The sequence below is a fragment of the Tauraco erythrolophus genome, chromosome Z (genome assembly GCF_009769465.1).
Source record: "Tauraco erythrolophus isolate bTauEry1 chromosome Z, bTauEry1.pri, whole genome shotgun sequence".
NCBI lineage: Eukaryota > Metazoa > Chordata > Aves > Musophagiformes > Musophagidae > Tauraco > Tauraco erythrolophus.
Genome location: NC_141496.1, coordinates 15,411,432 through 15,428,825, shown reverse-complemented (window position 1 = coordinate 15,428,825; position 17,394 = coordinate 15,411,432). Strand labels below are relative to the sequence as shown.

Genomic DNA, 17,394 nt, shown 5'->3' with positions numbered 1-17,394 from the left:
TCGTAATGCTCCTACCTCCCACAGAAAACCGCCAGCCTTTCCCCAATTCACCTCCTGCTTTCTTAGTCTTGTACATCAAAACATTTACACATTTGACTTCTTTTGTGACGATTCCTACCTCCTAAAACATGCTATTAGGTATAGTACAGCTGTGCCTAATTACTTGCAGTACTTAAATGTTTGCAGTTTATTGTTGGTGCACTCTGGTGTTTTTTATTTCAAGACAATCATCTGAAAAACCTGTCAAGTCAAGTACAAAAGGAAGATGAGAAGTCAGATTCTGCTAGAGATAGTGTAACTTGGAACAGAGTGCCTGAAGATGACAGAACTTTCCCTTCTTCAGTGCTTCCATCCAAAGTAATTGGTAAAGAATACTTTTCCACAAAGCAGCAGGAAATGGATATGCAATTACAGACACTACAGAACATAACAGAAAATATGGAGGAGGATTTCAGAAATACCAAACTGGTGAGTTCTGACTGATAACTTTTGTGTCTGAAACAGTTTATTTTGTAACTTCTTTCAGCTAAAGACAAAAATTTACATTTTGAAATGAGGTATTTTCAAGTCTGCTTAGTATATGTTGAGAGATCGAGAATAATACACAGTTCTTTCATGTTTAGTGCTGCATCTGTTTCCTGACATGGTCAGCTACAATGGACTAAATGCTGGCCAGAATGGTGATGTTCTTGGTGAAAGGGCAGAATATATTTAAGTTCTCTGTAACTGGAAAAATAGAATAGCACGAAAGTTGAGGCTGAGAAGAAGACCCTTTTGGCAAACGTTTCTGCATTTGTGCCTCTGCAGAATATTATATGACTGTTTCTGGAACCTGTTCCTATTTATTTCATAAAATACTTGCATTTTTAACATCTTTATAAATCTGAATATATAAGTAAAATAAATGCATTTTGGACTCAGTGCATTCAGATGATCTTATATATAATTAAGGAATTAGTATTTTATAGGTGGAATAAATTGCCCAGAGAAGTTGTGGATGCCCCCTCCCTGGAGGTGTTCAAGGCCAGATTGGACAGAGCCTTGAGTAGCCTGATATAGTTGAGAGGCGTCCCTGCCCACGACAGGGAGGTTGGATTAGATGATCTCTAAGGTCCCTTCCAGCCTATGCCGTTCTATGATTCTGTGATGATAGATGTAATGATAAAAGGTTAAAAATTTTTGACAGATTGAACTCTTAATACTATATCTAGTTTAATTTGCTTAGAACTTCAGGTGTGGCCGGCTTTAGGTGAATGTGAAATAGAGAATGCTGGAAATTATTTCTTCACATTACTTTGACTTTTTTACTAAGTGTAGAGCAAAATGTGAGTGACTAATCTAAGAATCATAGAATACCAGGTTGGAAGGGACCTCAAGGATCATCTGGTCCAACCTTTCTTGGCAAAAGCACCATCTAGACAAGATGGCCCAGCATTGTGTCCAGCCAAACCTTAGAAGCATCCAATGTTGAGGAATGCACCTGGAGAGATTGTTCCAATGGCTGATTGTTCTCATTGTGAAAAATATTCCTCTTGTATCCGAACAGAATCTCCCCGGGATTAACTTGTACCCATTACTCCGTGTCTTTTCCATGTGACCCCTTGTAAAAAGGGAGTGTCTATCTTCTTTGTAGCCACCTTTTCAATACTGGAACATGGCGATAAGGTCTCCCCTAAGCCTTCTCTTCTCAAGGCTGAACAAACCCTGTTCTCTCAGCCTTTCCTCATGTGGCAGGCTTCCCAGTCCTTTGATCAGATTTGTGGCCCCTCTCTGGATCCTCTCCAGCCTGTCCACATCTTTTTTGCACAGCGGGGACCAAAACTGAACACAGTATTCCAGGTGTGGCCTGACAAGCACTGAGTAGAGTGGAATAACAACTTCTTTGTCTCTGCTGGTGATGGCCTTGTTGATGCAAACCAGCATCATGTTGGCTTTCTTTGCCCACTTATATTGAGCTTTGCCCAGCTGAATCCATGCTGGCTTTTCCCAATCATGTGCTTCATTTCACTTGTGATATCCCTCAGGAGGATTTGTTCCATAACTTGCCCAGGGACTGAAGTAAGACTGATGGGCCTGTAATTTCCTGGATCTTCCTTTAGGCCTTTCTCTTAGATGAGGTTGACATTAGCCGTCTTCCAGTCTTCTGGGACATCCCTGATCAAGATGGCTTCTCAAAGATTATGGAGAGTGGCCTCTCAAGCACATCAGCCAGCTCTCTTAATGCACATGGATGGATATCATCAGGGCCCCAGGATTCGTAGCGGTCAAGCTCCTGTAATAATCCACATACCAACTCCTCCTTCACTGACTGTGGGTCTGTGTTTGCATCAACCTGGGATTTTGTCCCCAAGGCCTGGGGCCCAACAGTGCTGTAAAGGCAGAGGTGAGGAAAGTGGTGAGAACCTCTGCCTTTTCAGTGTTGTTGGTGACTAATTCACCTCTCATGTTTAACACAGGACCAACAGTTTTCTTCTGTTTCTGCTTGTTGTTTAGGTACCTGAAGAACCCTTTCTTGTCGTTTTTGACATCTCTGGCCAATTGCAATTAGAGCTGAGCTTTTGCTTTTCTAACTGCATCTCTGCACACCCTGTCAATGCCCTTCATAGTTCTCAAGATTTATTTGTCTGCTTTTCCATCTTTTTTTTCCACTTCTCTTTTGGTTTTCAACAGACTCAGAAGCTTGCAGTTAAGCCAAGGAGGTCTCTTTCTCCACCTACTTCCCTTACCTTTAAAGGGGATGAACTGGTTTTGTGTTTCCAGGAGATCCTTCTTGAGAAACTCTCAGCACTTGCTAGCTCCTTTATCCTCCATGGAAGCTTCTCATGGAATCCCTCCCATCTGACGTCTGCATGAGCTGAGGTTTACTCTTCTGAAATCCAGAACTTTTGTCTTAGTAGTAACTTCAGCTTGCTCAGCAGGATCCCACACTGCACAATATTATGGTCACTGCAGCCAAGGCTATCATTAAACAAGATACTACAAAGCATGTTTTCTTGGTTTATGAGCAGCCAGTCCAGCAATGCCTCATTCCTACCTCCATTTGTATGAGAAGGCAGTCCCCTACACATTCCAGGAACTTTATGGATGACATGTGAGCTGCTGTATTGTTCTTCCAACAAATGTCTGATTAGTTGAAGTCACCTATAAGAACCAGGTTCTGTTGACCTGAAGCTTGCTTAAGTGACCCAAATGTTGCTTCATGGGCCTTATCGTCTTGCTTTGGAGATCAGTAGATGCCTACTCTAAGATCCCCTTTGGAGATGATGCTCTGATCTTGACCCAGAGGCATTTGATAGGACTTCCACAATCGCTGTAGTTGACTCCTATACATTCAAGGTGGTTCTTAACATAGAGCGTGACTCCTCTTCCTCCCTGCCTGTCTTTACTAAACAGCCTATAGCCATCCATTGTGATCCTCAAGCCACGTGAGTTGTCCCACCATGTTTCAGTTATTCCTAGGATATCATAACTTTTTGACTAAGCACAGAGCTCCAGTTCCTTATGTTTTTTCTCCAGGCTGCATGTGTTTGTATACATATGCTTGAGATGATAAAAAAAACCTTCACCCATCAAGAGAACTATGCCGTTCCTGTAGACCTGGCTTGATACAGAATTAATTCAGCAGCACTGTGTAATTCCACAGCATTTACATTTTGTGTAATTGTTCAAACTGATAGTGTCCATTGCCTGTCCTTCCATATATTTACCGAAAGGTAAGGACCCTATTATGTCATGTACACACAGTTATTATACTAAGGTGGATTATTTAATCACTTATATCCTTCATCAAGGTGATTATCTAGCCAGATTTTTAAAAACCTGTAGTGAAAAAAAAAAACCCTTCAGATATCCTTTCTTTGTTTCAGCATTTCACTGCATTTGGGTTTTGAAACTTCTTCTGGATGTCTAGCCAAATCCTGAAGATAAATCCATTTTCTTTTTGCTCTTATTTCAGTACACACCAGTTGGTCATTCCTTTTATAACAATTTCTTATGTATTAGAAATCAGTTTTGATTTTTTTTGTTCTTTATATGAATAATGTACAGTAAAATGTCTGAATCTAAGTCAGTTTTGGTTTTCACTTTATAGTTTTAACCTTCAGGAAACTCTGGACTTATGAAGAATATGGAAATATTTTTATTTCTATGGGTTTTAGATACAATATGTTGGAAAACTAAAGCTATTTTAAAAATAAGAATAATGTGATCAACAGGAGTAAAACTGTTCACAAGAATAATACAGTTCATATGTATTTTTCTCAGAGTAAGGGTCCAGAAGATCAAACTCTTTAGATCAAATGAATCTACTTGAGCTACATGGATTCCTGGACTATGTTCTTTGTTTTGAATCAGGATACTCTGTTACAATGTTTATAAGATTCGGGGGGGAAAAAAAATTATTTAAAGCAAACTTTGCATAAATATCTGCAGTGTAAGTAAATCTCAGAAATACCTTGAGGAATGTATCGTTACTTAGGTTTTGCGTTTCATTTGTAGCTAGTGAAAATAATAGAAGATTTTGAAATCACTGCCAATTCAGACCTTGGTGCTCGTCCTTCATTCGCTGAAGATGCTGGAATCATTGATGGTGGTATGTGTTCAGTTAACAGAAGGATAGTAAACTTGCAATTGAATATTAAACTTGACTAACTTTTAATTACTGCTGAAGTTTAATGCAGTCCCAAAAGGTGTTACTGAAATGTACACCAAAAAAATTGAAAATATGAGAGAGAGAGAGAAACAAAATCAAAGGTAGAAAATGTGAATATTAAAGGTACTGCTTCAACAAAAATCCATTTGAAAATATCTGTATACTTTGATCTTTTCCAAAACCGTAATGCAGGACTTAGGTGTAGGATTTTAAAGATGATAATATGTATTTCTGTTGTATCAGAAAATCAAAGCATGGTGCTTATGAGTGCTTTGCTTGCTGATATAAAAGGGTATGAAATTTGTCCTCAGCTTTCTCTGTGTACATAAAGAAACTTTTTCAATGCATCTTTGGTGGCTAGGACGTTGTAGTATCTACCAATTTTAATAAAAGCTTATATCACCTTAACTGTTTGCTAGAGCTGATGTACTGAATAATTTACTGTTTATATAACAATTGACTATATAGTACCTGTTTACTTACAGCTACTGTACTGTGCCAAGAAGGAGCATGCTAGGGGTGCAAACTTCAGATCTGTTTTACATTCATACCAAAACATAGACTAATCTACTTATGAAGTTAATACCAAGCCAAGTGGTAGAACCAAATCATGACTATATCTGTATTTATACATAAGACAATATTTAAGATGTCCATTAGTCTCACACAGAGCAACTGATAGTTTAGTCTTTTTGTTCATATGTACCAGACTGGTACATACATCCCAACTCTGGTAGTGCACTTTCATAAGGAGGCACAACTGACCTAGGTTCAGATCGTTCTAGATTTGACAGGTAAACTAAATACGCCACTAACAAATATATATGAATGATAGTTTTTGCGTTGTGGGTTTGTCTTTTCACTGGTCTACCCTAATTGCTGTGTTTATTGTATTTTCATGGAATCAGAACATTATTCAAGGGGCATGATCTTTGAAGATGTTACAGATGATGAAAAGGCGAGCTTAAACCTGGAATATCCTGTACCCAGTTATACTGCATTAGAAGTACGCTCTCCTGCCTCTGCAGCCTCTGCTTCTAACTTTCCCAGTGGCATAAAGTCATCTTCAGGTATAATCTTTAATGTTTATTTTTCCCTTTTTCTCCTTTTAAAAGAAGTAGTAAACTTTTTTTTCCTGATGCAATAATTCCTTATTGCTGTTATACAGAATGTTATGTAATGCTAGTGTGCTCATAAAAGTCGATTGTCAATCTTTCTAGATTGCCTTAGGGTGGCTTAATGGATGCACACTGATAGTGAGTTTATATGTTACATGACGGGACAGTATCAGTAAGCTTCGAAAACAGTTCAGCAATGAATTATACTTGCAGTCAAATTCACCATTATTGAAGGAAAATTAGTAACTTTGGATCTTTTTCTGAAACCCGTCACACTGCTGATTTGTAATTATTTACTCAACTGTACGTGAATATAATCAGGCATAGTGTCACACAACACTCATAGCTTCCTCCCAAAGCTCATCCTCCTGTGTTCTAGAGAGGCAAGATCTCAGTTAAATCCAACCCACATCAGCAAAACAATTTCATTTATATTGCTATACAGTAACTGCTGGCTGTGTCCTAAACCATTATTTTATGAGGTCTCATTTCGTTTTGCAAACTGACAGTAAATTGATTTTGCAATTACGAAAACTGCAGTAGCATTAAAAGGAGGAGGAATCACTGTGCAAGCAACCTATTGCCTGTGTTTAAAAATGTAGAGTTTCTTATTTTGTCTGCATATTGCATACATTGCTTGCATTCAGGCTTCTAAAAATGATGCATACTTTGTACAGGTGAATATGCATTTGACAGACACATTTGCAGCAATCTGTCTGAAAAGGTGTTAAAACTGCATAAAGCAAGAGTGAATCTCGAATGGCATGCACACCCAGATAAATTTTATAAACAGTAGTACACTTACAGTTTTCTCTTTAAGTATAAACATGTTACTTGCAAGCTAAGAAAACTGTGGGTGATACTGAGTTGTAACTATAATTTTTTGAGTACTGTTTCGCTTAGGAAGGGTGATAGTGCTCTTCCTTCCAAGACATCCATATTGTTCTTCAGCCATGTTTCCTGAATTCCAGGAGTTCATGGCCTGGCTTCTTCAAGTAAGTGGCAATTGTTAATTTTCCATAAAAAGCTTTACAGTTAATTGGAACTGATAATTTCTAGTAATTTGGAATGGATACATTTAGTTTGATTATGGCAGAAAACTGACAACAGTAATCTCATCTTCCTAGCAAAACTATCCATGTCAGTCAGGGAGCTGTAATTAACGTTCTCTGAAGACTCTTTAACCTGGCAGTCGATGACATGCTTTCGCACAGTTCATTAAGCCTATATACAGTATTCATTTATTTTTAATGCCAACATATTCAGGTTGATGTATTTCTGTGTTTTGTTCCACAGGCTGTTTAACATACACATTACTAGTTTGCGTACAAGTGCAAGGCTTTTATTAACAACCACTGTTTCTGTTTCAGGCTTTAACGTATGCAGAGATGTCTGTGAAAGGTATGTATTTTGACCTTGGTTTTGTTGAAAATTTGTTTACTTTAAACTCCTACCAAAAAGGTGACTGTCAAGGTGGAGCTATCACTTATATGAAAATCTAGGCATTTGTCTTCAAACTGAAGGAAAGTCTTTTTATTCGTTAATTTCAGGCATTTACTCTGACTGCGGTAGTGCCTGTTAGATTTACTTTATGCAAAAGCTGCAGAAGTGTTTAAAGTTGCTTTCTAGTTACAAGTAACAGAGCTGTTAATGTAGATGCTAGTATTGTCCATGTGTATTTGTTAGTCCTCCTACTTGCAAAACATTGGTTTTTAACAAGTAATTTAACTGCTGCTAATAGTTGTCTACTGAGGCCAGCTATCACCAGGAAGTTTTTGAAGTGTTTCCGTATGAACAGTGTAAAGCAACAGACTGAAGATTTCAAAACTGGAATGATCTTATGCATTAAATAAAATGGTCTGGCATACATATTTTTTGCTGTTAACTGCTGTTAGTCTTGTGGACCCAGTTGTGCAGTAGGGAACAGTAACTGGCTTCCCTTTCTTCCTGATCATTCTGCTCAGTTACCTACCTTTATTGTTTTGCTTGAAGCATAGCAGTAAACTGAATGGTTTAGTTTATTTTTAAAGTATTTTAAGTGAAACTGCTTGTTGTGACTGAAGTAGCTTGGGGAGTGAGGATGGGTGTGAGGCAATAAAATTTAGCAGATGGTAATTTCTACCCAAAGGAGTAACTTGAAGCAACTGCAGCTTGTAATCATAAGCTACATGAGGTTTGTTTTTTATTGAGAGCAGCTGATTAAAAGAGAAGAAAGAAATTGGCAGAACTTAGGTAAAACCGTTCTCTCACTCACACTGGTTCTTGCTCAGAAGGTCATAGCAAGTTGGGGTTCCTGAAACTGGTAGCATCCCACAGCCTTATCTCAGCCTGCGCAGCAGTACAAACCCTGTGGGTGCTCCTGGTCTTCTGGGCTGCCAGGCTGAGCCTCCTCCTCTGGGCCAGCTGTGTTCACTCACCCCTGCGGAGCTCAGGCAGTTCAGCTCTGGATGGGGCCATGTTTCTGTGTTGTTTATTCAAAGTCCTTTTTGCTGCAAGACCCCGATATTAGTCAGATCTCACTCATTCTATCCCATTCACACTGTGGTGCTACATAGTTGGCTAAAGTGTGCGTGTTGACAGTGAAACTAAGGTGATGGCTGGTAATTTTTTTAAGACAGGCACATTATTATTATTATTATTATTGCTTATGTGCACTAACACAGTGAGATGTAGAGGACAGAAAATTCAGTCCAAAGGCTTCTGGTAAAACAACCTGAATATTTTCATTTTAAGCATAAAAAGAAAGATTTATTGTTCTTACAGGCATGTTCTACTTTAACTAATTTTTCTTTCCTCTGCCTAACTTTAAGCTCTTTAGAAGATCCCCTGCAAATTACTGGTCTGAGTGGTGTTACTGACATCATTAGAGATCTTGTAGTAGAAGGTGACATCTCTCCATCGGAGCTGGGCTTTACAAAAATACAAGCTAAGAAAATCTCTAGGTAATACCATGGCTGTTTTTTATTACATGTTAGTTAAATCATTTTAACCCTGATTGTTCTTTTTATAGCTCACATCCTGTAAACAATGGAAGCGAGCATCTGATTTGAGTTGATGTTAATGAGACTAGTATTAGAACTGTTTAATAGCCACTATTTTACTGGCCATTATTGTCCAATGTGCAGATTATTTTTTACTATTTTGGGTTTAAAAATTATTTCCTTCCTTCTTGCTTGTTCCTTCTTCTATCAGGTACAGACTGGAGCACAACCCTGTATGTACAGCAGATTCAGTTCAGCCAAGGGGTCTGGAGCCTTCTAAAGCTGTTCTGAAAGTCTGAACAGAAATTTCCTGTCAGTGGCAAAGCAGCTTCAGAAAATTCCAGCCCCAGACTCTAACTTGCTATGCTCTCCTCCCTGCTGGAGATTTCTGTGCCTTCCAGACTGTCAGTTATAAAATCAGCTGTGCTCTTTCCCGAGACAGGTTGAAATTACAGCTGTTTCCTAATGCTGTTCATGATACTGGTTGCTTACAAGGCAAAAATACAGCTGTTCAGGAAGCTAATCTGTTGCGTTGATGCAACAGTTCACACCAGTTTAAGTACCTGTTTTAGAATGTTCTAGTGATTCATTTGAGTGTAGTGCTCTGGTTTATTTGTTCTAATATTTATTCGAACTGTAAAAGCTCAAGAGCTTCAAATCTAAATCTGTGCACCGATCATAACATCCTTCCAATCCTTTGAGAATTCCAGACACATTGATAATGACTACATGAACATGTAGATGTTGCTAGTTGGACTATTTTGTGCAGCTATGTGAATATTTTCAAAATTAGTCTGCATTTCAGAAATGTATTCAAGTAGTATTTAATCAAACCTGACTAAAAACCTAATACCAACTCAGTTTCACATATTTATTTTCACACATGACTGTGAATACTTCTCATAATGATACTTCCCTTTGCCATAAAGTAAATCACTTTAAAACATGTCAAAGTTCTTCTAATCTCTTGTGCACTTCAGTGCTTCAGTCCGTAAGCTCTCAGTTGAACTGCAGCTACTAGAGATTTCTTGTTTTGTTGCACTCCTATCTTCTGTTGATTCTGAAATGAGTCTTGAAAATGAGAAAAGTTTTAATGGGCTGAAAAAAACGAGATATTTAAAATTGAAACACTTCTCTTGGAAAAATCTCGTATTTAATTTCTAGGTCAGTGCTTTTAGTCTACAGTGAATAAAATATTTATTACTGAGCTGCTTGCTTTAAAGACTGTTGCAAGGTAAGTTAGTAAATATTTCTGAAGAACTCTGAGGATGAAGTTACATTAGCATTTCTTATTGGCCGTGGTTTTTTGCTGTTAGTATTCCGAGTTAGTGTTTTTAAAATTACTTTGTACTGACAAACTTGTGAAGGAGCTCATAGATTGAGGGGAGAGAACAAAAAGGATGACAGAATCCCCTTAGTCTTTTTTTCTTTTTTAGATACTTATACCACACACACTTAAAAATGAAATATCAAAGCAATATGACTTGAGTTTTTTCTGTGCTGGTTATCCTATAAAGACAATAACAGATGGTCCACATTTAAATCTTTCATCCTATTATCTGAATGTAGTTGACAAATAGAAGAAATTTTAGGAAACATCTTGGAAATTACTTGTGTGCCAACATTATTTTATAAAGTAAAATTTTGGAGAAGAAAATTTCACCATTGTTTGTTACTTATACTTTCAGCTGAGTTAGAATTTTAAAGGGATTGCAGTATTTTTATTATATCATGTGTAGCTGCCATTGTTTGCCATTTAAAGGATGTGCTGGGTTATGTCTCATTCACATCTGCTCTCAGGGTTCATGATTCTTCCTCTGGACATTCTCAAAAAAGAGAAAAAGAGAAGAAGGAGATACAAGAATGGATGAAAAGAAAGCAAAAGGAAAGAATGAGAGAATATGTGAAGAAACTGGATGAACTAAGACAGAAAGAGCGTAATCCATTCAGCCTAAGAAAGAATATGGTAAGAATAACAAGGATCTTGAAGAGTAACTGTTATGTATTATACAAGTGTTGATTGTTCAGGTTAGATAATGTAAAGGCTGTTGGTGATTTTTTTTTTTCCTATTTTTAAGTTCTTTTTTTATATGTATAATTTTATTTTATTGAAATTGGCCATAGTTTAAAATAAAATTATACATATAAACCTCCTAGAAATTTTTTAATTTTAATTAGTAAAAACGTGTTTATGGCCTAATATATCTCTTCTGTTCTGCACTGTGCTAGAATTAACTGAAGGGGGGAAAAAAGTACAAAAGTAGTTCAGAAACAATTTCCCAATCAGTATGAAGCCTTAAAATGTGCATTTATCACCTGGATTCCTTCAGGACCTAAAAAGACACTGCTGAGTCAGGGGAAGCTCCAGGGTTACAGGAGATGAGACCTAGCAACACCAAATATATTGCATTCACTTTTAGAAAGAGTAACAGATCTCATCTATGAAATACAGTATTTCCCCTGGATTTAAAGATTTAAAGTCTTTCGGAGTTGAACATGTATTCTTTTGTACGTGTGTAGAGGGAAGTGATTCAGGTAAAATGGGTCCTACTTCTCTCTCTCTCTTTGTGTTGCCAACCTATAAATATATACTTGAGGCTTTTGTTACAGGCTTTTCTCCTGAAATCATTAGATGGACAGATTCTCAGCTTTTGGTGTGTTTTTGTGGGTTATTTTTAGAAGAAAGCATTTTAAAAATCAAATTGTGCTCTAGCAAACACAGGCCAAAGTGCAGCCTTGCCCTGTTTTTTGAATTAGTTATAGTTAGGAACGCCACAGATTTTTAGGAAACTGAAGGTGAGGCCATTTGAAACTCTGAACTTGACAGTGAAAACATCTTATTAGAAATGTTAATATTTTAGACATATGAGCTTTGGAAGGTGTGACTGCAGGCTTTTAGTATGTCTTTAGAGTTTGGAAGTTTATGGAGACAATCTTATCTGAATATCCTGGTAGAGCTGAATACTTTCATACCGTTTTTCATTCTGGAGAGTGTCTTAAACAGTAACTTTAAAAGTCAAGTAGGTCTGTATTTTGAGAGTGAGAGATTAGATCGAGACCACAATACAGGGCAAGTTAATGATTATTATACTTTCTTGCACAGCGTTGTAGTCTTACTTCAAAGGATATTAAATTATTCCAGAAGAAGAAAGAAGAAAGAGACAAGTAAGTTGCTGTAAATGTAACTTGTGATATTCTTATTTATATATGAGAATCTTCTAGTCTTAAGCAAGAGGTTGTTTTAACTGTCTTGTCTATAAAACTTCAGGTATGTATGGCATTTCAATCAAAAGCATAAATAATTCGTGTTTGCTTTACCAATTAGGACAATTCTGAACATGTTTCATCCTTTGACAGTATTTTTCACTTTCCAAATAGAATTTTTTTTTTCCCCAACATTGACTCATTCATTCTGTCAAACTCATTGTTAATAAATGTTTTAGCTTTTTGCTAATGATCTTAAAAGAGTTAGTATATCTTCTTTGAAGTTGCAAAAATACGTTCTTCTATTCTTGTTACCATGAAGCTTTGCAAGACTCACAGGCCAGCTGCAATTAAATGAGTGACAGCCTGCGTTAATATGTAATATTATTTCTCCATAGAGCCCTGTTATCTGAACATCACAGTACGAGAATATCACAAGCGCTTTCTCTGATGAATGAAATGTTATCTGAAACAGTGATGTTACCTGCAAATGAAGGTAGACCATTGACCAGGACAAGATCACCTCAAGAGTACAGAAAAAGGTGTATGGCATCTACTAAAGGGTAACAACTGAAGCATTAGTCCTGCTCTGATGTATTGGTGTCTTTACCACACTTCAGATTTGTCTGCTAGTTGGTATAGGATTGGCTTGAGAGAAGCTTTATATTCTGACAGAATCAAAGGTACACTTTGTGTGGACCAGAGGAGTCTCAAGTTTCTGTCCCAGTCTTCTTACCACCAGTAGTGCAGAGCTTGGAGGAAGAGTTAAAAATGCCTTTCAGAGCACAGAATAAGCCAGCCGTATAGTTGGTGTTGTAATTGATGTCCTAAGCCATTCCACTCAACAGCAATTCCACTGAACAAGAGACAGCAACATGGTTAGTGATCTGAAGAGCATCTATTAACACGCAAAAAGCAAATAAAAATACTACTATGTGTGCATATAGACTACTTAAATTAGAGTTCAGCAAACTGGAGATTTACTTTCTAATTTTTTTTAATTACCTAAGTTTTACTTGTTCTTTCTTTTGCACTTTGGTGCTTATTGCTTTTTGAGGAGATGACGGTGTTTGAGTGTTATAGATAGGTAAATTTATGCTACTTGATGGCATTACTGTCACATGTGCATATATGTAATCCAGATGTATATTGCAGTATACCTTTTCTTCTTCTACATACAATTTTGTTTTCTAGACTAGTGAGAGGAATTGCGTACTGCAGATAATCCTGTAACTCCAGAATTAAGTATTTCTGCATTTCTTTTTAATAGGTAAAGTTCCAGGATAAAACATTAAACTGAATGTAGTTAGTGCTGTACAGGGCCTGCTGCTGGGGTCCAAGGGCAGTTTAAGTACATCAGCACTGCCAGAATCAGAAGTGCTAACAAATGTCGTGCAGGAAGCCACCTTAGGAGTGGCAGTAACTTCTAACTAATAAATTTTGTTGGACCTAAGCTGGCTCTTTGTAAAGACAATTTGATATGTCTTCACTGTGATGGTCAGCAGTTCTCGTTCTGGTGAGACTTATTCACCCCATAAGCAGTGTGTGATGGTGATCCTCAGCTAAGTGGGCTGAATATGATTTCTGTGGTCTTTTTGCCTTGTCTGAATAAGCCCTGTTAGATCCATGTTGTGTGGAGGAATGGTATGTGGTAGACAGTGGTAAGTAGGGCTGAAGCACCTCTCCTATGAAGACAGGCTGAGAGAGTTGGGGCTGTTTAGCCTGGAGAAGAGAAGGCTCTGGGGAGATCTTATCGCAGCCTTCCAGTACTTAAAGGGTGCCTACAGGAAAGCTGGAGAGGGACTTTTTACAAGGGCATGTAGTGATAGGACAAGGGGCAATGGCTTTAAACTGAAAGAGGGTTGATTTTTATTAGATATTAGGAAGAAATTCTTCACTCCGAGGGTGATAAAACACTGGAACAGGTTGCCCAGAAAAGTTGTGGATGCCTCAAGGCCAGGTTGGATGAGGCTTTGGGCAACCTGATCTAGTGGAAGGTGTCCCTGCCCATGGCAGGGGGGTTGGAACTACATGATCCATTCTATGATTAAGTATTTTGGCTTTGTTGTGTTTTTTTTTTCTTGTTGTAGAAGGCATCCAAACAGTCCTGTTCAGTCAGAAAGGAGCAGAATTGCTGCCAAGCCCAGCTTTGGTCAAAAAGTACACCGTTTCACCCCAGCTCTTGGTTTAACACAGTCCAGGGGTAAGAACAGAACTTTATTAATGAAGGCACATACTGAACATTATCTTGAAGTTACTACCAGATTTTGGGAGGGAGGAGCTTTAATACCTGCAGAGAAAGTCAGATTTATAATCCTGGAGATTTCTTGTCCTGAGGCTTTTCCAACTGTGCTGTCATTGCTCTGTTAAGTGATAGTTACATTTCCTTATCTTCTCTTTCTAAATCCAAAGTAGCCTAATTTACCATAGCAATAGTACTGTGTAATCCAGGAAGCATGCTCATAGATGAAAATTTCAAGCATCTTTTGAGTCGTCTTGGTCTACTGCACTTAACAGAGGAAATGCTTTCTTTGTCTTTCCAGGAAATGCCTGTATGCTCCTAGACAAAAGTATTTCCAGAGGAAGAATGAGAAACACTGCAAACTATCCTGTTAATTCTAAGCACTGTAAGTTACAAGAGCAATGACATAGTGCTGTTCAGCTATATAATACAGGGGAAAAACAAGACACAGAGAACACATTTCAGAATACTTCCTGGGCAGAATTTATGCAACACAGGCCTCAGATACAACATTAATTTAGAATACTAAAAATCATGATTTTCCCCCACATAAAAATTCTTTTCATTAGAAACTTGTGAAACATTTTAATCAGTTGCCTCTGTTAACCTCCTGAATGGTTTCAGACAGATGACAGCTCCAAGATTACTGATGCAAATGTGCTAGATTTCAGTGATTTCCAGAAATGGACTGTTGCCTTTAGCCAGCCAGCAACTGAACGCCACATAGGCACTCGCTCACCCTCCGCCACCCCTGGGGAGTCAAAATGGAATGAAGGACAGAGGACTTGAGTCTTGCTTTCAGCTGAACTCACAGAGAGAGAACTGGTTCGTGGTACAGTACAAAAGTATTGTGCCTCTCGTCGCTTTTCTTTGCTGCTTACTTTCTGAGCTCTTAAAGTAGGAATTGTCTTTGTCATCCCTCTGTACAGTATTTATTTCTGATAATATTTTGTCATAATGTTAGAGTGGAAAAAATTATGACTGCACTTTTTTTTAAAAAAAAAACACTTTGGCTTTTGCCCTCTACCTATCTGTGAAGGTCTGCATCCACAAAAGCTTCCTCACATAAGTGTTTCCTCCTAATCAAATTCTTTAACAGATGCAGGACTTGATTACAAGAGTAGAATTTCTGATCAGACAGAAAAAAGAAAACGATAGAGGAGAGAATCAATCTGAAAGTTAGGAAACGCTGTTGGTTGTTTCCATTCTCCATTACACCGGAGTTATACTAGTGGCATGAGAGATGCTGTTTGGCTAGTCACATGTCAATTTATCTGAGTTGGCAATGCAGGAAAGGGAGAGAAGCAATAGTAAGCAGATAGGTGTTTTCCTCAGTCAGGCGCTCACCTCTACACATGTGGAATTCATTCTCGTCCTCCTTTCCATACATTCTCTTTTTAAACTCTAAATACAGGTTGATCTTTCTCTGATTTCACATCACCTTATTGTACCTGTTTCCCTAGTATATCCCATCGCTGCTAAGGGTTTCACTAGAGTTCCATGTCTTCTAAGAGGCACAAATCCAGGATTTATATAGTTTCATTCCTCTATCAAATAATGTAGCAACATCCCTTTTTGGGAACTGCAGTACAGCATCTGGATCCGGTAGGCACCATGCATAGTCCTATTTCACCTTCTGCCTTGGGAAGATGGTTCAGAGCATGAGGCTGGAAGGGACCAGCAGCATTTTCTTGCCATAACCCCGCATCAGTTCAAGAGAACAGGGCATGCGTTTTCACATGTGTTTACACACAACTTCAATTCTTAGAACTTGGAGCTTCTGTTGTTGGAGAAGTTTCAAGACATTAAAAAAAAAAAAAAGTTACAGTACTATGGTTGGCTTGTTTTCTCCTCAGCTGATGAGTACAGAGTCAGCAGAACATCAGAAGAAAAGCCTCATTATGTTGCCACTGCAGTTCAAACAGAAGATGTTGATCAAGAAACTGATCGAGAAGTAGTAAGTCCTTGGACTGTGCCTGATGATATCCAAAGAATACTTCAAGATACTCATGACTCCTTGTTTCAGGTAGGATGTCTACTTATTTTAGGAATTATTTGATACCTGCCATTTAACACTTTGTTTACTTCTGCTTTATTTAAAACATGATTCCGTGTTCAAAATGTGTGGGTGGGATAGATGCAGAGGGACATAAATGATGGTGATTCAACAGAACTACATTTTGTCTTTACAAGCAAAGTCATTCTCGTGAGCCTTGAAAAGGAACGTTCTTTGTAACACCTGTGTAGGCATGTAGGCAACAGAGGCTGGTGTGAGTGCATAAACAGGGAAATAAATTACATTCATGGCAGAATAATCAGATACATAACTTGATGAGGACATGTTTGAAGAGAGTGGGATCATTTCTACTGGCGGCACAGAGGTCTTGTCTATGAATGGTATGCAGTCGCTCAGCTCGTCTTCTTTTCCTCCAATAGGCCTCTGCACTGCGTCCTGTGAGTTCCTCACCTCTCGGCACTATGGACACTGATGGTGTTTCTGAAAGCACAGGAAGTATCCTCAGCAAACTGGACTGGAATGCAGTTGAGGCTATGGTAGCAGATATGGAAGACTAGTGAACAAAGTCTGTCAGCTGCTGTGCACTTCCAAACGGTTGCTGGTGTTTGGTTCCATTTTTCATAATAATCATTGTTCTAATTAAAATGGATTGAGGCTTGCATTGGTTTTCTTCTTAAGCAGCACAGAAACTCTTACTGCTTTCAGCCTTGCCTAGATGAAATTCCATTCCTTAACATGTAGTTTGCATTCCATATGTCTTCAAGTCAACAAGAACTAAACGTAGTTGGTAAATGCACACCAACAGTCTTAAACAAGAATTTCTGGGTCAGCTACTTTGCCCCCTCAAATACATTAAAAGTTTTATTCTATTTTAAGAGCATGGCACAACTGTTTTACCTTTGTATTTAATATTTAACATCAGTGTGGATAAAGTTATTTTTGTAACTTAGCAGTTGTGATTAACTGATGTAATAAAAGTGAGTTTATTCGTTTCTGCCGTGCAGCGATTCACACACAGAGCGCTGTTACTGCCGTGTACCTCTACGACTGTACATGTGCACATGCACTACCCTAGTATTTTAAACCTAGTTTAGAGAAATCTTAAAAGAGTTTGAATGGTTGATGGAAAGAGATACAAATAGTCAGGCAGCAATAAGTGAAAGACCTTTTTTAGAAAAATC

The 17,394-nt window shown here is 38.0% G+C and overlaps 1 protein-coding gene across 1 annotated transcript in view; it reads left to right on the top strand.

Moving 5' to 3' along the window:
• The window catches only part of CPLANE1 (ciliogenesis and planar polarity effector complex subunit 1), a 71,965-nt gene extending 54,831 nt beyond the window's left edge, over positions 1–17,134 (top strand). Inside the window, exons 41-52 of the mRNA XM_086628766.1 lie at positions 224–468; positions 4,498–4,591; positions 5,560–5,721; positions 7,140–7,170; positions 8,580–8,711; positions 10,551–10,716; positions 11,854–11,915; positions 12,353–12,517; positions 14,045–14,157; positions 14,498–14,581; positions 16,053–16,222; positions 16,633–17,134. Coding sequence (XP_086484892.1) covers positions 224–468; positions 4,498–4,591; positions 5,560–5,721; positions 7,140–7,170; positions 8,580–8,711; positions 10,551–10,716; positions 11,854–11,915; positions 12,353–12,517; positions 14,045–14,157; positions 14,498–14,581; positions 16,053–16,222; positions 16,633–16,770 — 1,562 coding nt within the window. The 3' untranslated portion in view covers positions 16,771–17,134. The remainder of the gene's footprint in view (positions 1–223; positions 469–4,497; positions 4,592–5,559; positions 5,722–7,139; positions 7,171–8,579; positions 8,712–10,550; positions 10,717–11,853; positions 11,916–12,352; positions 12,518–14,044; positions 14,158–14,497; positions 14,582–16,052; positions 16,223–16,632) is intronic.
• The last annotated feature ends 260 nt before the right edge of the window (positions 17,135–17,394 follow it).